Source organism: Cricetulus griseus, chromosome 3 (genome assembly GCF_003668045.3).
Source record: "Cricetulus griseus strain 17A/GY chromosome 3, alternate assembly CriGri-PICRH-1.0, whole genome shotgun sequence".
NCBI lineage: Eukaryota > Metazoa > Chordata > Mammalia > Rodentia > Cricetidae > Cricetulus > Cricetulus griseus.
In genome coordinates, this window is record NC_048596.1 from 275080185 (window position 1) to 275104927 (window position 24743).

The following is a 24743-nucleotide window of genomic DNA, read 5'->3' on the forward strand; positions in this document are numbered from 1 at the left end:
GGTGGCAGAGAACACATTTTGACCCATTTTTAGAAACCAACTAGCTGGTTTACAGAGGCTGGGAATCTCAGTTGACCAACTAGACCTTCTTTCTCCTCCGTTTCCCTGAAGTTTCTTTAGTGCGCACAATCCCAGGAACCATTGTACATTGAAGATTCACAATTTAGAATCATTTAGGTGATTTTGGTAACTCACGCAAACCCTGCTAATTGCAATGAATTCTTTTGTGAGGTTGCCAAAAAAGAAGAGAAACTGCCGGCCCTTTTCTCCAGTCCCTTCCCAATCCTTTGGGCGCCATCTAGTGGAGGGTCTTCAGACACTCGGCATTGCTTCACTGGTATTGCTCTCAAAGGTAAAGAAACCCAAGTCTCAAAGAAGCTATTTAAACCTGGGCTCCTTCTGGACATTTCAGTGAGTGCCCGAGAGGTTCCATTCTCTGAGTTAGAACTGCCACCAAGGCCAGGTGGACTGACAGTGATCAGAGCCAGGGCCTGTGCACAGGGAGCATCTTGTGGCCTCCCAGGCAAATCACTCAGTCCCTGTTCCCAGCTGGGGCGTGGCTAACAGCAGGCCCTGCCTTTTTGGTGTGATAGCAAAGAGCATGCGCAGTGTTGTTCGGGAAGAACTCAACTATGGTGCTTGGCACACAGAAAATACCCAAACTACCAGCAAACAGCAGTCTCCACTTGTGCCCTGCAGCGGCTGTACGTAGCAGAGATGCTGTCAAGGATGGAGCGGCTCCCCTACGTAGTCCGAACTCCTGGTTTAAGAGACATCCCCTGGGAAATCAGTGCCAAACTAAGGCCCACACTATTCAAGAGATGAGACAATCGGAGCCTAGCAAAACAATCTTTTTGTTGTTTTGTTTTTAAAGATGCAGAAGAGTAAGGTTGGGAAAGAATTGTTCAGTTCTGAGTTAGGAGAGGTTGTGTCTACTGCTATGCTGTCTGTGAACCTCCCCTTTTGTTTTTTTGAAACATAGTCCTACAGCTCCTGCCAGCCTCTTATTCACAGGGCTCTACCAGCCCCTGCCTCCACACCTGGCAGAAAAGAGATCTTTTCCTACATCAAAGCTCTGTAGGGTGCTTCATAGTCCTTCATGGTTATACCTGCTCTTCTAGACAGACCTTCCAAAAGAAACGGGAGACGGCTTCTGTGTCTTTCTTAGGCAGATTAAGTTGCAAGTGCCCACGAAGCAAAAAGTGTCTTGTGTTCCCCTGAGTCATTTTAGACCCTTGGGTGGTGGAACACCCTGGGACCTTGATAGTGGCAGAATGTCTTTGGGGACCCTCTTGCCAGGGTCCCTCCTTCAGGGGTATGACCAAATGCAAACCAGCAGAGGGGTTAAGGCTTCAGTTCTATCCATAGAGCCCAGGTACAAGTCAGACACACTCAGGGGCCAGTAGGGTAAGAGAAAGTTGGCCCAGAGTCTGAGGCCATGGTCTCTGTACCTGCCACTTACCGCATGTGTGGCTTTGGGTACACACCCTTCTCTGTGAGATGGGGCTGACACCCTGATCACACTCAGGAGATTGAAGATTTCTACATGAATTCTCTACACATCCCTAGGGCCAGCAGGTAGAGGGACTATCGGGAGCCTTCTGGGTTATAGGCTGCTGAGGAGACCCACATCCTAGGGAGACTGGCCTGGGGCTCACAGGCTCAATAATGCAAAGCATGCCAGTCACAACAGTTTAACACTTTACTAAATGAACTCACACAAATTTCAAATTGCAAATATAATTAAGGACAACAGATTCAGTTCTGTCTTTAACATTTTTTCATTTTCAAATCTATCATTAAGACAAAAAGTAAACAAAAGTTAGGTCTGTTGCAAATTTTATGATTTTTTTTTTCTTTTGAGGGAAAAAAAAAACATAGTAAAAAGAACGCCACTGGGTGTACAGTAAAGCGTCACAACACACGTTACAAATGGGGCTTCCTGCTGCTGTGAGACAGGAGAGGAACCGTCCTCCCGCTGTTCTGTGTTAATCAGGACTTCGTTAAAGTAAAACTATAAAATCCCCTAGGTTAACTAAGTCAGACACGGTCTGGAACGCAGTGCTTAACAGGGACAATGCCGACTATCAGTGCTAACAGAAAACATTTTAGAAGGCCGAAAGCAATCAAACTGGAAACCAAAAACCTCATTTTCCCTAGATGAATGAGACTGAAAAGGAAAGGAGTCCCACCTCCCAGCAAGAGCAAAGGGCTTTTTTCTCTTTCTTTCTTTCCAGTTGGAGGCAGGGGACGAGGCCTGTGCTGGTTCTAGGGATCACTGGCCTAGTTGGCGTCCAGCTTGGCCATTTCCTGCACATAGATGCCTATGCTCTCACTGTCAAAAAGCACAAAGTACACGGTTTTGATGGAGGACGACATAGTAGACACAAAGTAATTGGAGATGGCCTTCAGGATGAGCTGAGCCGCTGTCTGCTTCGGGAACCCATTCCTGCAGGAGAGAACACAGAGGTCAGTCAGGGTTCAGGCACCCACTATAAGCCCACCTCAGCTTCCCCTGCACGGCCCTCCCTCTGGGCTGGTGCTTACTGAGCCCTGGAGGAGTTCGTGCAGGAGTGTACGAGAGCCCTGTGGGATAAGTCCACCAGAGAACTGTCATGTACTGTCTGTACTTGGGAGTGAACCCCCACCAGCATGTGGCCCTTTTGTCTCACAGCATCTCAGGTGTCCTCCTAGACTCCTTGTCCTGAGGAAGACGCTCTGACACAGGAGAAAGAAGAGCAAACAGCCCAATGGCATTATAAACAGACCTTGAACACAACCAGAAGGCAAACCATTTCTAAGCAGGGTTACTGTTATTCCGCACTCCCAGAATGCCTGCGGTGGGAATGCGAAGCCCGACACTCACGCACGGACACTGCTTATAAGTCTCTCAATGGGGAGCTACAGCTTTGGTGGGGCTCAGCTGGTCACTGCTGACTCATGTGGAGTCTATGCGCTGCTTTGCACCCCACCCCCACTCCTGGTGTGATATTTGCTGTCCACCTGCTGCCCACTGTGTCAGCTTCTACTCCTGTTTCCCGATGCTCAACAAGCAACTCCTTCAGAAACCAAAAGGCTGTTGTAGAGCATCATCCAGACAGAGCTATCCAGCACTCACAAGATGACAGACGATAGCCAGGAAGAATGTGTTGCAATCTTCACAGGGAGGCAGCACCCAGGGAACATTCTGGAAGGTGGCTGGTAAGACGCAGGGATGCTGGATGTGTATGAAGAACGAACGCTTCTGTTTCTTTTGTCCATTGTCCCTGGAACCAGCGTTAGACTGCTGAGGCTCCAGCCACTGTCAGCCAATCTTACCAGGTGTTATGGCAGTAAGGGCTGTTGGTGCAGAGACCATCTCCAAACGAATCAGCTAGTGTCACAGCAAAGGGCGTAGAGCAGAGCTCTGGGCCAAGTAGCCTCTTGACTCGAGGATATCACCAAAGTCTCAGGGTCAGTGTCCTGCCACTGTTGTTTGATTCCACTGAAGATGTCATATGGAGCTCAGAACTTAGAATATGAACTCAGGACTTGGCAGCTCAGCACTCATGAGCCTGTCCTGGCCAATACTGTGTGTGCACCTATAGGAGTTGCAGTGCATGGGGGCTGGCCTGGCCTGGCGGAAGTGAGCTACTACTTGGCACAGTTTTCATGGGCGTGCCTCTGCTCACTCTAGTCTACTGTCCTCAGCCTGCTTGCTGTTCTAGCTGGGCCTCTCCAGGTGGGCACCAGCTGCTGGGGGGGGGGGTCTGCACATACGAGGTGTGTTCCAAGCACTCCTAGCCTTCTGCACCATGTGCCTGTGGCTCGGAACCACCTGGGGAGCCACATTCTCCACAGTGCTAGTGTCCAAGGCATCATGTGGCCACAGGAAAAAACCTCTTTTGTGACCTAGGAGACCTGGGCAGTCCCACATACTTCAGGAATGCAGCCCATTCTTAGAGGGTGGTGTCACCTCAGGGCATTTTCCCAGGCTGTAGGGAAGAGTGGGGTGTAATAAGGTTCAGGGACCCTCTACACATTGCACAGTCTGGTTTCCTCCCAGAGTGTCCCCGGTGGTCTAGCTAGGCTGGAGGATGGCAGGGACAGGACAGACATAGGACTATGTAGTGAGGGAGCCAATCTGGCTGCTGGAGGAGGTTAGGTTTGACCTCTGGTTGTGGACAGCTCGGTCCAACAGTGCAGGCCACAACTAACTTTTTGAGTTTCCCTGTGTAGCCTGCACGCAGACCCAGCAAGCAGAGGGTCACTGGAACGGGCAGACCTCAGGCCATGCGGATAGATGGGAACTGAGAACTGGAGGAGCTGTTCTTTGCGTGTGAAGGCCCAGGCCTCGCTCCACTCATGCCATGTGCAGCCAGTGAAGGAGGCCTGCCTGTCCCTTTATACCTGCTCAGGTTAATGGAGCTGGAGGAGAGCCTGAGGAACTGCCTGCAGCAATTCCTTAGCCAGGTCACAAGCTGACCTCCTGTGTACTCAGCCGTAGGTGTGCATGTGGGCTTCCAGCTCTGACTGCAGCTCTGCCTGGCGCACACCAAGAGGGAGTGCTGCCATGTGGATACTGACTGCTGTTTCCATCCTCCACCAATTGCAGGCCAGTCACTCCTGGCTGGTTCAGTGTTCACTGGCAGACCTTCAAGTGTTTTCTAGTTCTCTTCTGTTGCTGTACGAAGGTTCCTTCCTGTTCCCATGTCTTAAGTCTGAAACTGTACCTGGTCTTCCCCACCCCAGGTCTACGGCCACTCTTGGGGAACCATGCTCTACATGCAGGCAGCAGAGCAGGACTCCACAATCTGGATTCAGAGGTTTACACTAGCAGCATCCACCCAGCGTACCCTTCCTGCTGTTGGGTGAATGTGAACCTGCTTGTCCTGGGAAGCCCTGCCCTAAAGTAGCGGCCCTGCTGAGGCTGTGGAGACAGCAGGAAGCAGCAGAGAGGTAGGTGGGGGCTTTCCTTGTGCTGCTGGCACAGGTGACAAAGCGAGTATGTGGGATGCTGACACTTCACACACCATCCCTGCATCCCAAAGGTGAGGGCAGTGCCTTGGCTAGCCCCTCCTGCAGCACACAGGTGGCCTGACTATATGCCCTTTCCCCCAGAGCAGAGGCAGGACAGCTGAGAGCTGAAGACTTCTTGGCCGCACAGCAATCCCTGTGTCTGTGACTTGTCCAGCCCTGTGAAGGCAGAGGACAGGACAAGCTAATGTGTGTTAAGCATCAGGGTGTGACCAGGCCCCACTAGAGAGAACTGGTCTCTCAGGATCATCCTCAAGGTTCCTGTGGTGGACTACTTACCCCAAACCCTCAGACAACTATGACTGGATGACTGCAGTGGGCATCATAGTCACTGTAAGCACCGTAAGCAGTGCTGGCCTCAGCTTGCCAGAGAGATGCCAACCAGCGTGTGGTGCCCAGTTGTACTGGAGGGCTGTGGATCTGGCTGCTGGTGTACACACAGCATGGGCTCCTTGGTACAGGTATTGCCTCTGTCCCCATCTGCATGGCCACCCAAGTCTTGCCAGGTCTCTGCCTTCTTTAACTTGAGAGGGTTCAGGGCTTCTGCTCTAGAGGTAGATTCAGGGTTTAGTTGCTCTTGGGCAGGGTGTGAGCAGCGGGTGTGAGGAAGGTGAGGAGCTGCCACTAAGGCCACCTGTAATCCCAGACTCCCCTGCGGCTTGTGTTCATAGTACCTCATGTTCCTCACGCAGGACTGACCTGTTCTAGCCATCTGGGGACTTGGCGCCATACACTAGAGCCATGTGGGCTTCCCTGCGGTCACTCCTGCTGTGTGGAAGCACCCTTTCTCCACAGCTGGCTGGCCCCAGTCAGTGCAAGGAGACCTCAAGGGTTCTGTCAGGTCAGGCAGACATGGGATGCTTGTCTCCATCTGGTCCATGGAAAGCTGGGGTCAGAAGGGCCAGATCTGGGGGTAGTTGCCAGCTCCCCTAGCCTGTGGCATCCTCTGCTGTGTGGGGCTCACTAACCCTTCTCACCTCCAGGGGTATAAGGGCCATTGTGAGGAGCAGGCCAGCTGGAGACCCCAGAAAATCTCAGGCAGCAGCCATATCCCAGGATGGAGACGACTAGACAAGTGTCTTGGAGGAAGAAGTGGGGAGCTCTGGGTAATGTGGGGACACGGCTGTCACCCATCTGATCACTTCTAGGATTAGAAGTGCCATGTTGCTGTCCCCAGGACTTTAGCATTTTTCCACATTTTCTATAGCTTTTGAGTGGCTGAAGAAGCCCAGAGCACTGGAAACCACCGTGTTGAGAGGATGGTGGCTGCTCCTTTACCACAGCTAGAGGCCAGCAGGGGAACCTCTCCCTCCCAGCCTTCCAAACGGCCCACGTGTGATTCATTCAAGGCCAGAGGACTTCATGGTGGGCTCTGGTCCCCTTTCTTTCTAAAGTCACACCTGGGTACAGGACACTGCTGTCCCCTGGAAGCTCAGGTGGTACTGAGGTACGCCACATTTCCCCATTTCCTGCATGCGGGCAGGAGTCCTGGGTATACAGAATGTGTATTGCAGTGGGTTCCAGCCCGCCTGACAGCAAACCCTAGCTCTGCCAAGGATGAGCTGTGTGACCTCGGATGCATGCCTTAACCTCTAAGTTCACTCTTTAACCTTTGAGTTGATTTAACAATAGCAATACAATGCTAGCAGTGCCTGGGGCTCTGTGAATACCCATAAATGGTGTTTGAAGAGTATGAGTAGCTTTCCTTCTAGGCTCATAAATCTAAGGGAGGGGTAGGGTAAAACACACACGCCCCTGCGTGCTTCCCCAAGAGGCATCTCTTCCTCGTGTCTAACAGTACAGGTGTAACCAAGACCAGGGTTACATGAATGGGGTCTCCACTGCCCCCAGCCAAAGCCAGAAGGTGTCAGGAGCCGGCCAGCACCACCTCTGAGGGCCCTCACCACCATGTCACTGTGTGTACATTCCACCTTGACCTCTATGCCACAAACAAGCCATTTTATTTCTCCCCTTAACCAAGTGATTTACTGGCTGGCCTGGTAGAATCCCATTCTTTCCCCCATGAAAGCCAAGGCAGCTGTGTGCACGGCTGTGCACCGAGGTCTGCCTGGCAGATGTGGCCAGGGAAGCGCACACATGTGCTGCCTTTGGCATTCCGCCCTTTAAAGGCTTCCCATTGGTTATTTTTAAAAACTTTTACTCCATGAAAAATGTAAATAAGTTTGTAATAACAGATGTTCTTTTATGAGAATTGCTTTTATGCTTCAATTAAGAATTTCCCAATAGCCGTATGAAAGAGCGTGAAATTATTACCTCCAATAAAGGTTGCTATTGCCTTGCTCTTCAGAAGCACCTTTCATCAGGGCAGATCAAAGCGCATCCGAGGCACTAATTAACTGAGCCTCAGAACCATCTGTGAAGAAGGGGAGACCCCCATGGCCTCGCTTATTAAGGAAGGCCCAGAACAGAGAGGCAGATTCATTTACCAGAGGTCACACAGCACAGTACCGTAATGCCAAAGAACAGAGCTTCTACGGGAGGTAGAAGCAGTAAGTATGGCTGCTTAAGCTCTGACCAGAAGCACATTTAAAATAAAAAATGATACAAATAAAGATCTTGAATCTACTTTGGGAGGGCCTCTGGCACCTATAAACACATCCAGTTCTACAACAAGCTCTGTGGCACAGCTAGACATTTGTCTTAGCAGATACTTGCACAGCAGATGCAAAGGGCATTGGGAAGGCTCAGCTCTGTTGTGTATTCTCAAGACAGGGAAGGGTCTCACGCTACAGCCAGGCTGGTCTCAAACTGGCAGCAATCCTCCCTTTTCAATCCTCCCAGGGATGGTATTACAGGTCAGCCATCACACACAGCTTTCTGGTGCACGGTGTTAACAAGAGACTGGATTGGAGATGTGTGGTAGGGGACACAGCCACCCACCACACTTCCCAGGGACTCCCAGGTCTGCTGGGCTGAGCTCCTGCTTTTGCATGGTACCTGCAGAATGTGTTGGCAGGTGTGAGCGAGCTGCAGGTGTGAGCGAGCTTTCATTCTCTTCCACTCAGGAGTCCTTCAAGCTCATCTACACTGGAGGGCCTAGTTTTGGTCCTTCATCCAGAAGTCCAAGAAACATTACCTGTGTGAACAACACTGAGGACTAAAGGACCTCGGTCGACCCTGTAAGTGGGTGAGAATCAGCTACAGCCCCTGGCCCGGGAGGGAAGGCTGTGATGGGCTCTGTCTGACATCGCAGTGGGAGCACCAAGGGCTCCAGAGAAACAGGGTCAGCAACAGCAGGAACTGGGGCAGGCTTAGCCCCAAGTGCTTGTCTTTTGATATTTTCATTCAGTCCTACCTTGTATCTACCTCCTTCTACGGCTAAGGAGGCAGACATGATGTGTCCCTGAATGGAGACCCAGGAAGGCCATTGGGTGAAACTGTAAAAGGGGAAGCCTGCATTGCCTTTGGAGATGCCAGAGTTGTAGGACACCTGCCAAGGAGAGCTGCTGATGGGGAGTGGAAGCAGCCCAGGAGAAAGGAGCTGGAGATCTGAAGAGTGCTTTAGCATCAGCCATGGAGACGCAGAGTCTGGAGTGTGCCCAGCTGGACTCTGGCCTTGTACTGGTTCAGGGTTTCCTCCTTGTGCTCCCTTGCCTCCCTTTTGGGATTGTAATGCACATCCCGGGCTGTTACATGTTACAAGTATGTGATCTGCTTTTATTTGATTTTATAGGGTATTACAGTTAAGAGATCACCATGAGTCTCAGAAGAGACTTTGGACTTTTAAACAGGGTTGAGACTGATAGACTATGGGGACTTTCGAAGTTGGACTAACTGCATTTCTGCTTTATGGCATGGCTACAAGCCTATGGGCCAGGGAGCGGAGTGTGGCGGTTTGAATAAAAATGGCCCCATGGGCTCATAAGGAATGGCATTATTAAGAGGTATGGAGGAGGTATGGAGGAGGTGTGTCACTGGGGATGGGCTCTGAGGTTTCAGAACCTTAAGTCAGGCCCAGTAGCTCTCTCTTCCTGCTGTCCTGTTGATCCAGATGTAGAACTCTGAGCCACCTCTCCAGTACCATGTCTGCCTGCATGCCACCATGACGACATGGACTGAACCTCTGAACTGTAAGCCAGCACAATGAAATGTTTTCCTTTATGAGTTGCCGTGGTCACAGTGTGTCTTTACAGCAGAGCACTGACAAAGACAAGGGCTATGCCCAAAGTCTCTATGGCAGCCCAATGTTGGACTATCACACAGTTACAGGCTTGTACCGCAAAGGGCCTTCCTTCTCTCTTCCTGTACCCCCACTCTTGTTTGAACCAGCCCCCCCCCGGGGGGTCTTACTGCTCCTCAAGACTCCCGAGGTCTGTCTGACTGTGGACTGCTCTGTGGTGACACTTGCTATCAGAGTTTTGAGATCTAACTCTTCATCCGCACATTGTATTTTTAATGATTTTTAAATGCATGTGTACGTATATCTTCTATAGGTGCTGTATATAGGCGCCTGCAGAGGCCAAGAGCGCGTTACTCTGAAGCTTGAGTTACAGGCAGTTGTGAGCCACCCCAGGTGGATGCTGGGAACCGGTACCCTGAAGGAGCCAGAGGTGCTTGCAATAGCCGAGTAGACTATTTAGCCCAGCACACCATTGCGCACTGGCATTCTTTGGACTGTGCTTCTAGCGGAAGCAGGGCTTGGAGGCGGCCTAAGCAGATCTTGCATCAAGTGAGAGCTCTGTGCTTAGGGGCCATGAGTGCAGAAGAGACGCCATGACTGACATGGTGTGACTGAATGCCTTTGCCCATACCTGCCACTGCCAATGGATGGGAAGGCGATGGATTTCAGCTTCCTGTCATCAGCTAGGGCCAAGCAGTTTTTCACCGTCTTTTCCAGAAGTTCTTCACACTTGTCTGCACCCCAGACTGGACTATTACAGTGAATCACAAACTTGGCGGGCAGGCCGTGGCCTGCACTAACAGCGGCTGGAAGGGACAAGAAGAAGCACACGTCACAAGAGACCAGACCCCCACCTGCTCTCCAGTGATCCCTTAGCTGCCTCTGTGGGCCTGTGTCCGAGGAAGACTACAGCTACCTCTGTGCTATGGCTCCAGTATCAGCTTGAGCTGGGAACCCCGACAGTGGCATTCAACTCACTGCTACCAGGTGCTATAGCGGAATGTCAGCGACTCCCCTGCCTTGGGAGCATGCTGTGAGGCCTCACACACCAGCTCCACTGAATACCAGCCAGTAACTATGCCGGACCTCTAACTTGCTACGCACAAGTCAAGACAACCTTGGAGACCGAGGCTTTGAAGAAGCGGCAGCCTGGCTGTGTGACCTGATCCTGTCCACGGTGACAGAAGGCAACTGGCTCTTAAGGATGCCATTCTTCCCTTTCTGGAGGAGGGGACGGTTTCCAGCCATACATCTCCAGGGCTGTGCCCCCTCCTTTGTGAAATCTAAGGGCACAGCCTCAGTTCTGCCACACAAATGAGCCGTAACAGGCCTCCTGTCTCCTGGAGCAGTTCTGGGGCCATGTACTTCAGGAGATGTGACAGGAAGACACTTAAGCTCTTGGTTTGCTTGTTGAAGAATCAGCACTGTACCACGGGCATTGTTAATGGCGCTCTGTAGGGTCTCATGGTGCAGTGAGCAGTGGAAGGGTTGTGCTCACTAGGCCACCATGCTCTGCCCTATGGTTAGCAGCATTTGAAGCTGGTGCTAACCCGGTTGGGAAGGGGCTAGAATACAGCACATTAATAGATTGTCTCTGGGCAGGGGTAGGGTTGACTCTACTGGTATTTTTCAAAATAGTCTAAGCCAGGTATAATCCCAGCACTTGAGAGGCTGAGTCCAGAAGTTTGAGGATGCTATTAAAACAAGCAAGAGTCATCTGGACCATCCTAACAGCCTTCCACAGCCATGGCTCAGCTGTGCCAAGAGTCACTGGTGGGCCTCCAATGGGAGCATGGCAGGAGTGGCCAGTAGCCCTGCTGCAGTCATCTCTGCCTGTGCCCACCCTTGTGCAAGGCTGGCCTTAGGTGGGACTGCCTGGAAGAGTCTTTTCATTGGTGCTCTGCCCGTAGTGCCCCTTACAGGAAAACAGAAGAGGTGTGGCACAGATCAAAGCTATTTCATTGCTACAGGACTGTGACACTATGTCCAGGGTGCAGGTGACATTTCATCACTGTCATCACTGGGAAGGCCAGCTCCTCTCCTGAGAGGACCTCTATAGACATTATATATAATTACTCATGTCCACTTTTAGTCAAGACTTACTTTTAAAATAGAAGGCCTTGACAAAATGGGCATCCAGGTTTGCAGGGTCTGAACTGAGGAAGGTGAAGGTCTGTCTTCATGCAGAGCAGGTGTCCCTCCCCTTTGATGGATCCCGGAAGCCCTTTTCTTCAAATCTGCTAACCCCTTAAGATCCACAAACTTGAGCACTACTTCCAGATTTCAGCTCATCCCCCCATGGACATCCCCGGTTTTTTTCTTCCCTCTCCAACCAAGAGTGTTGGTTACGGCACTTGAGAAATGGGTGTTTATGTTTCCCATTAAAAGCACAGCTGGCTGAGGAAGGTGGCGTGCCAGCAGGTGGCTCCGTCTCACCCGCGATTGTTCCCAGCTCTCAGATCTGTCAAACTTGGCTTCTGTAATTCCTTTGAGTTTGAGATGGAGACACCAGACGGGCGCTACTAAACAACTTTTAAATATGAAGGTGGTTTCCCCAGTCTTCAGCTCCGCTGACTATGCACGTGTTGGATTCTAGGTGGTCCAGTTCACAGGCCTTCCAACTAGCAGACACAGTGGCACTGCTCTGAACCCGCAACTTTCAGCTCCTCCCTAGCACTGTGCCAGCCACACCAGATGAGCACAGGACCCGCCCCAGCTTACCTCCTGCTACTTCCAAGGGCCCGTTCTTTTTCCGAAGTTCCAGAACAGCTTCCACAAACTCCTTGCCGCCTTTCTTTTCCAGTGTGTTTCCTAGGCAAGGGCAGGGCAGGGTCAGATGCCACCCCATCTGCGGCACGCAGACACTCAACAGGTCACTTGATTACATACTTTAAGTGGTTTGAGCAGCTACACTTTCACAAGGCTGCAAAACAGGACTTACACCTGGGCTGCTCAGGGAATTAAAAACCTGGAAAGGATCTGCCCTCGGGCCAGTGGCCACGAGGACACTACAGTTCTTTCTGGCTTCTTTTGCTGCCCCTCTCCTGAGGTGACTGAGGTGGGGATGCCAGAGACATGAAGGAGACATCTGTTCTTGGCAGACATGCCTGAGCTGCATGGTTCCCACTGGCATGAGAAGCCAGGTGGCATTGGAAGCCAATGCATCTGTGGAGGGGCTTATCTTGGGGGAGAAGCCCCAGATAAGGAGGTTTGTGAAACAGTAGCACATGCTCCTCCCATCAAGCAGCCAGCACTCCTGGAAGGAGGCCAAGGAGAAAGTGTTCCCATTTGGCCACCTTTGGGCCAGCATTATATGCTAAGTTCCTATTTTGCAGCCTTGGTGTCATATGTGAATTAAATAAATAGAGAAAACAAAGAAAGAAAGAAAAAAATGGTCTCAGACAATATTTTCTTAATTACATTAATGATTTGGAATTGCTTTAGGGGAAGGAAGAAAACATCAGAAGCAGAGCTTAAAGACCAACTGGTATTGCACAATGCTTGGGAAGGGCTGGCTGCTTAGGACCCAGCTTTACGAAGGTCTTTCTGAAACCAGAATACTTGCCATGAAAGCCAAAACGACTAGCGCCTGTGAGAACTTAGGGCTCCACGGCTCATGTGGACCACCAGCAGCAATCTCAGCTGTGGCGACAGCAGCTTGTCAGGCTCGTCTTGAACACAGTCCTAGTCTTCCTTAAGCTCTGGTTCCTCAGTTTTGTGCATTTTAAAGTCCTTTTCCTTGAAGAGGATGAACTACTCCCCTTAAGATTCACCGTTAATCTTGGAAAGGCTAAGTGTACCTGGGTTGATCAAGTATTGGAAAGTACCAGCCTAGTCTCAACAGGACTGGTCCTATGTACATGCTTGTTCCTCGGGCCTCAATTAACCCAAGGAAGTGTCTGCAAGTGAAGGGCAATAAATACCCTGAGCTCTGTCATGGGTAAGACGGAACAGGGACTGAACCGTCACTGTCACTGCACAAGTACAAGGTGCATGGATGAGAGGGGTGATCAGTGCACAGCCCACGAGGAGTCCTCAGCTAAGACAGGATGGGGCTTGAGAGGCTTATGGCGGATCCTGTGTCTGTCCTCGGCAGGTCAGGGTGCTCTTGTGCCTTTACCTCTCTGGAAGCACCCTGGACATTCCCCAAGCCTTCCCCTTGCTGCCTCTCTATGTTCATAGCAAACCAGCACTACAGTGGCAGCTGAATGTGCCTTGTGTTTCAGGGAACCACTCTGGGCCTAGTGTCCCCACTGTACCACTCAAAAGTAGATCCGGCCCAGATGTGAGACCTGACAGAGGTTCAGCTGAAATACCATGCAGCTGGGGAAAAGGAGCCTGGGGCCCAAAGCCATCAGTTCATGTGTCCAGTCCTCCTCTTAACCCGTCTCAGGTGTAAAGAGGGGACAATACTCTGTTGGCTACTCTTAGGTGAGGACTGCACAATTTGGAAAATAAGGTCAGCATTTCACTTAGGAAGATCACTGATCCCCTGTTAATATATAAAGCATCTCTCAAGAAAATAGGCTGCTTTATAATTAAAGGTGTTTTATCTTAGGAAGGGTGTTTATTTTAATTTTTTTTACTTATAATTAAATATTGCTTTAATTAGAAGTGAAGTTGTAAGCTACAAATACACTTAATGCATTTCTCAAACTTAAAAAACTGAACCCTAGGGTCACAGGCAATCAACGCAGTCAGGACTTGACTCCTACACACACACATGTATGCACATGTCCATGTAGACACACGTGTACTTTTTAACAAGAAACAGGCCCATTGTCAACCGTATTGTCAACACTCTTAATGTAAGGATGTAAGGCGCTTGCTTTTTAGGTTCAACTTCAGGGTTAATCATAAAGCAATCGGCTGATTCGCCCCCAAGCATAAACATGTGTTACTCCCATGAGGACAAGAACATTATTTCATGCTTAGAAAGCAGGCATAAGTATCAGTCTTCAAAACAGCCTAAGCAAAAATTTAGGCTTGGACAAATGTCAGGCTCAGCCTGTGGTCTATTTCACTGTTAGAAAGAACTTTTGATGGGTAGAAGTTAATCACTGGGGCCCGCGATTGTTCCCAGCTCTCAGATCTGTCAAACTTGGCTTCTGTAATTCCTTTGAGTTTGAGATGGAGACACCAGACGGGCGCTACTAAACAACTTTTAAATATGAAGGTGGTTTCCCCAGTCTTCAGCTCCGCTGACTATGCACGTGTTGGATTCTAGGTGGTCCAGTTCACAGGCCTTCCAACTAGCAGACACAGTGGCACTGCTCTGAACCCGCAACTTTCAGCACTGCTCCTCAAGACTCCCGAGGTAATGCAAAGTGCAGCCATTTCTTCCTAGCTTCCTCTTTTCCCTTCTCTCACATCAAAGTGGGAGCTGGAACCAATTGAGGCCATACATGAATCTGGATTATTATTGTTTTGGGATTGCACAAGGTATCTGAGGTCAGTACTAGTTTGGACTGGATCTCTAGGCAGAGAGCACAGAGGTGGGCTTTGGAAGACTGGGTTCCCGCCTGGCAGGCTTGCTTTCCTCCTACTGGTTTTTCTAGCTGTGACAGTGATGGTACCAAGACCCTGGTCACACTTTCTGATCCACACTGCTTATGAGCCACAGAAGACAGAAATCTCTGTGTATGCCGGGTAGAGTCAGCACTGCCACTACCCAACAAGACCAGTCTCGGTTTGGAGAGGTGAGAGCCTAGCAGGCTGCAACCCTGTTTCAAAACTTCTCTCTCCCCTCTTCTGGCCAGTTCTGCTGACAAGGAGCCTTTCACAGAGCAAGAAGTCCCTTGGGCCTGAGTGAGACATTCCGCCTGGGGTCTTCACAGTCCCCACTGCATCCAACACTCTGGATGACAGGATGAGCAGGCCATAGGCATTCCCAGCTAACCAGACTGGGCCTGTGCTGTTCATTTATTTACTTTTCTCCAAATAAGTACTTCCTTCTCATCAAGTTTCTGTTGAGCTGAGAAAGGAAACATCTTTTATTATGCCGCCTCCTTAGGAGGGGCCTTAACTGCTTGCATCATGGTTTCATTTTGGCATGGCACACTTGCCAAATGCCTGCTTTTCCATCCATGTCTGAAATCCAAAATGCCCAGGTGAGTCATCAGCCCAAACCGCAATGCCTGAAGCAAGCGTGAGAGCAGGCACTGCTGGTGACACTGAGTCATGCTGGGCAGCGGAGTCCTAACCTATCTGTACCCAGCACCCAGGACTCCTCATCTCATCCTTCAAGATCACAGGACTTTGTGCTGACTAGAAATGTCATCTTCTCTTTGGAAGCAGCCTTTGGGTCCACACTCAGAACACTGCTTAGGCCCAGCACATCTGTGTCTAATCACAGATGCAAGTAACTACATAATCCTCCTTACCAAGCAGAGAAAAGGAGGCATGGAGGCGTACACAACTTGGCCAGGACTTACAATGGGTGGAGAGTGAAGCTAGGATTTATGTTCCTCCTCGGGGGATAAAGCCTCACAACATACCCTCAGGGCAGTGCTGAGTGAGTCTGTGTCCCTCACGCTCTTACCTCAGCCACACTGAGCAACCGAGCATATTGGACCCATGGGTGCTAGCTACCAGGGGACACCCAAGTTCCCTGTGTCTAGCACAGTGCTTCCCAAGTGCTGTCCCAGGACAGCTTATTAAACACCTCCAATCTGACTGAACCCTGCATGTGGGAACACATTTAGAAAGGGTGACCCCTTTGTGTGTCTGCTCTGTTAGGCTATTCACAAGAATGAGCATGCTTCTGACATCTGAAATCTGGGTGGGCACAGAGGCCCGTGTGCAGGAGTCTGCACGCCTCTTCTGGAGAGGACACAGAAGTGGCTCTACCTGCCTGTAACTGAAACCTCGGGGAACCCAGTCTCCAACAAAGCTGCACCTCTGAGGTAGAGGAAGAAATGCTGCCACTGAGCCAGTTTCCAAACCAGAAGTGCCCACGGGGCAGCTGCATGATGCACTGGCTGGCAGCCAGCTCCTCTCCAGTTCACAACCGGGGGACGAAGGCCCCAGGAAGGTCAGGACGGCTGGAAGTGTGAAATGAATGCAGCCTGCGTAGCTGTCAGAGGATCAAGCTGTCTGCGCGGCCGACTGACCATGCACACACACACTCGGCAGCACCCAGCTCGGCATTACCTACTTCACCACCGATGTAGAAGTCAGTGTTTGTCGGGTGAACGACAGCATCACTGTCGATCGAGGCAATGTCAGCCTGAACAACTTGCAACTATAACAGGTAAACAAATGTAGATCAACTGTGTTGGACCGAGACCCACGCACAGGCACATTTACTAATGCCCCAATGGCAGGGCTGGCCTACCTGGTCGATTCCAACATATGAGCCCAAGGGGCAATCAGTCCACGCAGTGTGCGCACATGTGGATGGAAGTGAGGACAGGAGGAGGAATATCAAATGTGACATGTTTAAATTAAACATTTGAATGACAAGTCAAAAAAAAAAAAAAAAACCACACACATATGAGATCATTTCCAAAGAGTAAAAGAAATAAAACAACGGAGGCCCCACTTCACCCTGCAGAAGCCTGTACAATGCTGGTACCCACTGAGAAGGCTACAAAAACAGGGCATCTGCTTTGAAAAGATGTGGACTGCCAGGCCGACCACAACAATGAGTTTCTCCATTGGTCTGCAGCAGTCAACTTGGAGGCTTTGATTTTTCCTCTGGCCTTTACCAGTTTTGCCTCCCTTCAAATAACAGCTCAAGAAAACAGCCCAGATACACGCACAGGGTTGCCTGTAATTTTTCCCTGAATGGGTGGAAGCATTTTTCCAGGCTTTTCTCTTTTCCCAGTGAATCCTTTCAACATACTTTGGACAGAACCGTTACCATTTATAGCTTCTGCCCTTTTATTTTACAGGTGGCATCTGGCTAAAGCAGGTGGAGAACAAATCCCAACCACGGCACTTCTGAGCTCCGGTCTGTGTTCAGCCAAGACCAGTCTGTGTGGGTGAGAGTGGGCCCCTTGACGAGAAACCCATCGGGTTAGCACAGAGACTATACTGCGGTCAGTGGGGGATGGCACTGACCCTACAGGCACCTGAGAAGCCTGTGTGCCCTGGCAAGGCAGTCCCCAGAAGCGTACTTATGCCTTGAGCTGCCAGTCCCTCTCATGAATGAAACCACAGAGGCGGGACACCTGAGGGAACCTTCCAGCTTGTGTTGAAGCCTGCTCTCCTTGCATGGGGACAAACTCTTTTCTGTCTGTTCTGATTAATCTCCTCCAGCCACAGTACATGCAGGTGGCATTCAGTCACACACTGCACCAGAGCAAAGACTGAGCTGGTAAATTTGCTTCTGAATGAAGGACCACTCCACATAAAATCTAGCCCACTTTCCTTCATGCGCTTTGTCATTCCAATGAAAGCTTAAATGGAGAAACTATTGTTTTGTAGTTACCTGAGGTTTTTTTTTTTTCAGCTTAAAAAAATAAAAATAAAAAGGAAAGAAAAAGAACAACAACAAAAAACACGTTTTAAAAATCCCTCCCAAGGAACCAGCAGCCAGTCTGATCATTATGGAAGAGAATTTAGATGGTAATGTATTTGCAATCCAGGGGAAATAGCCAATCACAATTGATGAGACATAAGAGACCATCTCTATTTGGAGCATCCTAGAATGAGTCAGTATTTAAGGTCTACAACCAAATGCCAATCAAGGATTGGAGATTTGCCTTGACCATGCTTAAGTCCAGGCAAATGAAAAGCCTAAATTCTGGGTTCCATAAATTTTCATCTGACAGCTGGTGGTGCCAAACCCCATCCCCAATTACCTAGGTCATCTTTAAGGTCAATGTCAGCATTGGTAGGATTGATTATGGCCTCCACCTCAAAGCCGGCTAAATTACTGATTTCACTGTGAATAAGGTTCAGCTGAAAAGAAAAGCACGAGTGGGAAATAACAGGAGAGCCGGCAAGTTGTAGAGAAGTGAGCCCTGGACTCGGGTGAGGCGGTGGTGCTCAGTGCTCTGGGCACAGAGAAACGGGAGCCGCTGGTGATGTGGCTCTACTTTAGACGGAAGACTCCGTGCTGGGGGCGCTGGGGGAGCAAGCTAGGCAGGGCGGTCAGAACCTGCAGGTACTGCTCAGGGCGAAAGGGAAGCACAGGCCACACTGGCCTGGGGAAACGCTGGTAGTTTCCCTGCAGAGGAACTTGTAACTTCGAGGACCTGGAATCAGGAAGCTCAGTATGGGGTTGGAGGGGTCCTTGTCCTTGGGCACTAAGGCAGTAAGTAGAGGAAACCCTACCTGGCTGTGTAGACACCTACAAAGTGCCACTGTCTTGCAAGTGTTTCTGGGTCTTTAAGGCTATCTTCATCACTGTAGCTGCTGGCTGTCCTTCCCTCCTCCCATCTTGCTCAGGAATAGTAAAGAGCAAGAATGGTCTGTTGCTTGGGAACATTTAATTTTATGCACTTATTAGTCACACAATGTTGGAGGTCTGGAGACAGCGGAAGAAACCCAGTAGTTCTCCAGAAAGACACAATGTGTCTTGTCAAAAATAATTTCACCAATGGTTGGCTGGGAAATACCTTGCATTGTGTCTGCCCCATCAACTGGGTCTTTCTGAAGGGCCACTGACCTTTCCCCTACTGTTGCTCTGTTGCTCTGACAACCCTTGATCTACCAACTAAGAGCAGTGGGTGCTGGATTCTTCTGTCTTGGCCCTGATCCCTCCTTTTCTGTAGGTACAGGTGTGGCTAAGCTTGCATGGTCACAATCTCTGTCTTGTCATCAAGTTACCCCTCCTTCAATGGCCTCAATTGTGGAGTGTGCAGCCCACTAGGCTTGGGGACGGCCTGGGCCTGCAGGAGCAGCAGGGCTGAACCCCTGTCCTGACATTCACTGTGGAGTGGGTAGATGGGACCACAAACCGGGATTGGCTCCTGAGCCCCAAGGTGCTGAACTACTGAAGCCAAACATTTTGCTTTTAAAAAAAAATGTTTTTGGAAAAAAAAAAAAAAACTATTTACAAGAGAAATACATCTCTCCAAAGTTCTGATCCTTAAAAGCTGCTAGATCCTTCAAGTCTAAAAGCCCTTTGAGAGAAGCAAAGGCAGAAGAAAGGCCCAGTTTCCTCACTAGGGCATCCTCTTCCTCTTCCTCATGGTGACCTGGATCTAGTGGAATCCCTGGAGCAGCAGAAGGAAGCCATCAGGTTTCCTCACCAAGCTGCCTAACAGGGGCTCTGGGTCCTGGGGACAGATGCATGGAACCCTACAGGCCCTGGCTGCTCCTTCCTGCTGGGAGGAAGGTAGGGTGGGCACCGACTCCAAGGAAATGCTATTCATTAAAAACAAACTAAGCCAATATTCCATGCCCCCGCCAAACAAACAAAGGGATCACACTGTGAAAAGGAAGAGGTTGGTGAGAGAGGTAAAGGAGAAAATGGGGAAGAAAACCTTTGCTCAGTGTGGTATGAGTGAACGCACACTTAAGTCTCTACAGGGTGAGGTGTTGAAAAGTCATGCAGGTTCAAACCCCCCCCCCCCCCCGCAGAACTTTTTCCTAATTATGTGGGTATATCTGGGGTTGTACTCATCGGAGAAGCATCTGTTTTCATGGACTCTGATCCACTAGCCAGGAAGCATCATCTCTGGACCATCAGTGGCCGGCCTGTGACTGTTCTGGGGGAGCACCAGCTCTGTCCAGGAGGATGGGCTCTCAGGGAAACGGTGGAGCATCCTGCCTTTGCTGAAGGGTGGGAAGCAGCTGCAAACAGGACCAGAGCACCTGAGGCGGCCTGTTGCTTTGTGCTGGTAATTCCAGGCTAATGGAGGGCTGCCAGTCTCTCACCCACATCTAAGCATGAGGCTAATGCTGGGATTGACCATCTGTGCTGTGTGTCAGGGTGCAGAACGAATGTTCAGACCATGGCACGGGGCTACAAGACTCTGCTGCTGTCACAGAATATGCACTAATATGGAAGGATTAAAAACCCTTCGTCTACTGGTCTAGAGTGTGTGCTGCACACTGGTAGGGAGGAGGCAGGGAAAGAACTGGTTCACTCTTTGCCAAGAACAATAGGTAACTAACTTGGCTTGGGAAGGCTGAACCAATGCCAAAGGTCATTAATGAGATGACCATCAACAGAAACAAAGACCCTGGGCAAGAGAGGGACAACCATAAGCACGGTGCATATGGGCTCTGCGGCCATATGCCCCGAAAGGACCACAAAGTAGCTATCCACACCTGAACCACCCTGTCCAGGGCTAAAACGGGAGTCAGTCCGGGAGGTGTCCTCTCAGGCTAAGAGCATGTGACCACAGGGAGCATATGGCAGAGGAGAAGGACTTGTATTACAAATCAGATTGCCAGAAAATGGTGTAAATTCCCAAGAGGCTGGTTTTCTGGGAGGACAAAAATCGTTAGTGGTTCCAGTGTTTGTGCAGTGAAGATTTAAAAACTTGGGCTTTACACCATAGTGTGAAGTTGGCAGCGGCTGCTGCAGAGACAGGCCACCGGGGTTGTCAGGCAGGAGTGTGTCCCTTTGGCTACAGTTGGAATAAAGGGACACTTAGTCCAGATAACTGCAAGGTCCCTTCCCCAACCAGTGACTGATCATCCTGCTCGAAATTTGGGGTCCTACCCTGATATCTTCTGTACCCAGGCCCCTCCAAGGGTGGTTATGCCCCATTTTAGCAATGAACATCAAACACCTTAGATATAACTCCTGGGGTGAAACAAACGTCTCCCCCTTAAAGTAAAGTAAAGGAAATGCCAAGCTCAGTAACTGGGCCCTTGGTCAGGCTTGCACTCCAGCAGCTTGCAGCCAGTCTTGCCTTACCAAGGTGGGGAGGTCAGGAGATTGTCTGTCCACTGGTGAAAAGAAGCAAGTGGCTTGGCCTGACCTAGCTGGCTAAAGCAAAACAGTGTGATCCCTTTAGAAATTCAATTTTAAGACATGCAATTGATTATTACAGGTCTTCTGAATAGTATGCTTGTGTCATTCATGACAACGAAGAGGGACACCTGGGCTGGCCTGATTTTCCTAACTCACATCTAGTGCAGCTCTTTTCCTGCCCTCAGAGTCCACTTTCCTGATACAAGGAATGGGAAGGGGGTTGCCTTCAAAAGAACCATCTTTTGAGGGAGTGTGGCTCCTGTCTTCAAGACAGGCCACTCCTGTCTTCACACCTTGTTGTCCCTATGTCACCCATTTCTAGCTTAAACCTTCCCAGAGCCTTGGGCATGTATGGTGGGCTTCTGGCCAAGCAGTGCCCAGGAAGACATGGGCATCCAGAAAGTGCCAGAGGCCACGGTGAGGCCAGCCTGACCCCATCACCATTTCCTGTTCTACTTCAGAGACTGGGCAGCAATCTGAATAGAGGGATGGGCTTAGAGCTAGCGTTCTCTCTCTCTCTCTCTCTCTCTCTCTCTCTCTCTCTCTCTCTCTCTCTCTCTCTCTCTCTCTCTCCCCAACTTCCTACCCTCAAGTAGAAGTGGCATGGGTCAAAGGGAATTCTTGACACCTGACACCCGGGCCTCTAGCACTGGGACAGTGGCCCCAATCAGTGGTGAGGTTCAGGGACTCGAACCCTCCCTCACCTGATTTCCTAACTGCTTCAGACACAGCTTCCACCACAGACACACAGGGATGCATGCACTGTAAGTGGTTTTTGTTGTTGTTGCTGCTGCTATTGTTTTGTTTTAAATAAACCATGAGGTTTTTTTTTTAAAGGGCAAAGGGAAAGCCAAGTCTCAGTGGAGCCACAAGGCAAAACATTTGTGGATTCAGGCTCATGGCACTTAAAAGAGACAGAAAAAAAATTCAATGATGTGTGTGAACAAGGAAATCACAGAGTAATGAGGGGAACTTCTCCTGAGACTTCAGTCTGTGAAATGCATCATTAACAACAACAATTAGAGTCTACGCCCTGGACTGGTCCTCCTGTGAGTAGCTTAGCAACCAGGCTCACAGGGCTGGAGAGGCCCAGTGTCACCGTGCTCCACCTGCTTGCAGCTGTACTCAAGTGCTGCTTCCACTGTCACAGATGGGAAATGGGTGCACAGAGCAGGGTATCACATCCACGCTTCTAAAGTACACTTCCAAAACATTTTATAAAACCCAAATGCAAACTAATGCCCCAGCCAGGCTTCCCGTGTGCTAGGTGTGACCCTCCTGCCCGACAGCGCTACACGCTATGATGCCTGACAGTCAAAGCCAATAAAGGCCGGAAGTGCTGCCTCAGGTAATGTCCTGGATTGCACTTACTCTGCCTTGGGCTACAGGGAGTAGAAGCACCCTAATTTCTCACGTGAGTGCCCAAGGGGACCAGAGATAATGCAGGTTGGTCAGCTGTTTGCAGTCACTCTGGGACCTGTTCTGGGGAGCATGGGGGTCCCACTGAAGACACATTCAGCAAGAAGAGCAGTGTGTCCAGAAAAAAATGGGTCAGCGTTTGGTGCCTTCTCTTAGGGCTGACCATTCTACTCTGGGTTCTAACTCAGTAAGTCTTTACAAAGTCCAGATCTCAAACAGGCAAACTAGCTTAGTGATCTAGCCTGATGCCTTCATTCTGTTCCTTGCACCATCTGCAGATTATTGGAGCACCAATACTTTTCTATGGCTTTCTGGACCCCTGTCAGCCCTGGGAGTGAGTATTAAAGAGATTTGCAGTATTTGCCCTGAGTTACCCATTCTGCAATCAGAGCAGGAGGACCCCAAAAGGAGGACTGCCATGCCTAGCTCTGCAGACACAAGCAAGGTATCTTCAGCGGGGCTCCAGGCAACAGCCCAGATGTGGACATGGTTCCATTCTTTCTCAATCAATGGAGAAACAGAAGGGCATCTGTGATGGCACATGGGACCTCACAGAGCTCCCTGGCACTTTCATACTGTTTGCAACTATCTTTTCCTGTGACGTGAATGTGAGTTCCAGCTGAGGCTGCCTCTAGGGTGACAGCAGATGGGCGTAGAATTGAAGGAGGCCAGAGTGGGGGTGACTAAGGGATGGGTGAGAAGGTGGGGGTCCCTAGACACTAAGCAGTTGCTACCTGCTCACTAGGCCTCCCAGCCCTGGCTAATCATTTCCTTAGGGAAGGAGACCAGCAGGGGATTTCACACATCAATGTGACAGGACCTGTTAAAGGTGTGGACCCCCAGTGTTGGCCTCCAGAGAGGAGCAGAAGTTAAACTTTCAAAGCCCCAGACCTTAAGATGACAACTAGACCTGCTGCTTCAGAAAAATGCACACAAAAAATACATAAAATGGTTATAGAACGCAAACAGCCATGGTTAGGTTCAGGAACAGTCACCGCAGGAATTGCATCATGAGAGCCTGAGTGCAATTAGTGACAGAAAAGGGAAGGGTTGGGGACAACTGGCAATGAGTGAGCAAGAAAACGATGTCATTGTGATGCAAAATAAAACTGACAGTGAGGACCTAAAAATGATGCAGCTTCTAAACCCATTTACACCCAGCAAACTGACCAGTAAGGTCAGATTCAGGCCTTAAAGGTTTTTTTAAAACATGTTTTTTAAAAATTGAGACAATTCCCACCCCTCTTTTAATCAACTCTCGTTTTCAGGTCTTAAAAGCCTTTGCATCATTTTTATTTTCAATAAAAGTGAATCAACTTTTACAAAACCATGGCGTCCTGGCAAAGCTGCATCACTGGGGCGGCTGAAAATATATTGCCCATGGTTAAAACAAACAACTGGTTCGAGGAGTCGCCTGGTGGGTCGGTGAAGAATCCCCTGGTACACCTGTTAGTGTGTCTAAAAACACCCAGCTCCCTGGATCAGACCAGTGCCCACCAGAACTGGTAGATAAGATCTCTCCCCAGCACAACCCATGTACCCGATAACCATCCTGTTCCAGAGACACACCTCCTTCCCTAGGCTGAGCCCAAGGTCCTGTCTGCCAGTAGGAGTGGTCTGTCTTCTTTCACTACCATCTCCCCTCCCCAGAACCTGCCAGAATCTCCTGACCCAGCCTGGTGATTCTGGCAGCATTCACACCTCCCTGGGGCTACTTCCAAAGCCATCCCCCACTCCCTGGTCTGTATACCCTCTGAGCTGTGCCTGCTCTCCCGGGGCCCTGGAGCAGACTGAGCAGTGTCTGCCTACCTTCTGGCCGAGGAAGAGGCTCTTGGTGGAGAGGACGGTAAAGCCATCTGCAGGCGTGCCCTCTGTTGTACTGTCTGCGCTGGCCGCTTTGCTGACTTCTCCCTGCTTCTTCTTGTACAAATCAAACAGTTAGAACATGGACCATCAGGCAGGGGCCACACAACTGTCTTTCCCCAGGTCTCACCCATTACCAATTCAGAGGACACAGGAAATAAAATCACTGGCATGCCCCACAGTGGAGACTATGACTTATTTTGAGAGCCCAGAGTTTTATGAAACAAATTTAATTTGTATTTTTGTTACTTGTAGCCTTGAAAAAACTCTTAAGAGCAAACCTAAATAGTAAATAATTTAGGATAGAGTCACTTCATAAATTCAAAGTAATATCTCTTCACTAATAGTTTTTAGGTAACCCCCTTTTAGATATTTCTGCTCGAGACTCACCCTTACAACCCAGTGCTCACAAGGCTGAGGCAGGAG

General features: G+C 49.9%; 1 protein-coding gene across 6 annotated transcripts in view; it reads right to left on the minus strand.

Annotated features, from left to right (window-relative positions):
* Window positions 1-1680: 1680 nt before the first annotated feature.
* LOC100771856 (core histone macro-H2A.1) overlaps window positions 1681-24743 on the minus strand; it is a 58716-nt gene continuing 35653 nt past the window's right edge. The window contains exons 5-9 of one of the 6 annotated variants that reach the window (XM_027409757.2): window positions 24264-24374; window positions 16310-16400; window positions 11879-11968; window positions 9789-9963; window positions 1681-2449 (exon numbers count right to left, since the gene is read on the minus strand). In XM_027409757.2, coding sequence (XP_027265558.1) covers window positions 2284-2449; window positions 9789-9963; window positions 11879-11968; window positions 16310-16400; window positions 24264-24374 — 633 coding nt within the window. In that variant the 3' untranslated portion in view covers window positions 1681-2283. Of the gene's footprint in view, window positions 2450-9788; window positions 9964-11878; window positions 12006-16309; window positions 16401-17964; window positions 18065-24263; window positions 24375-24743 lie in introns of all 6 variants that reach the window. The other 5 variants (XM_027409758.2, XM_027409754.2, XM_027409756.2 and 2 more) reach the window with 5 other exon arrangements.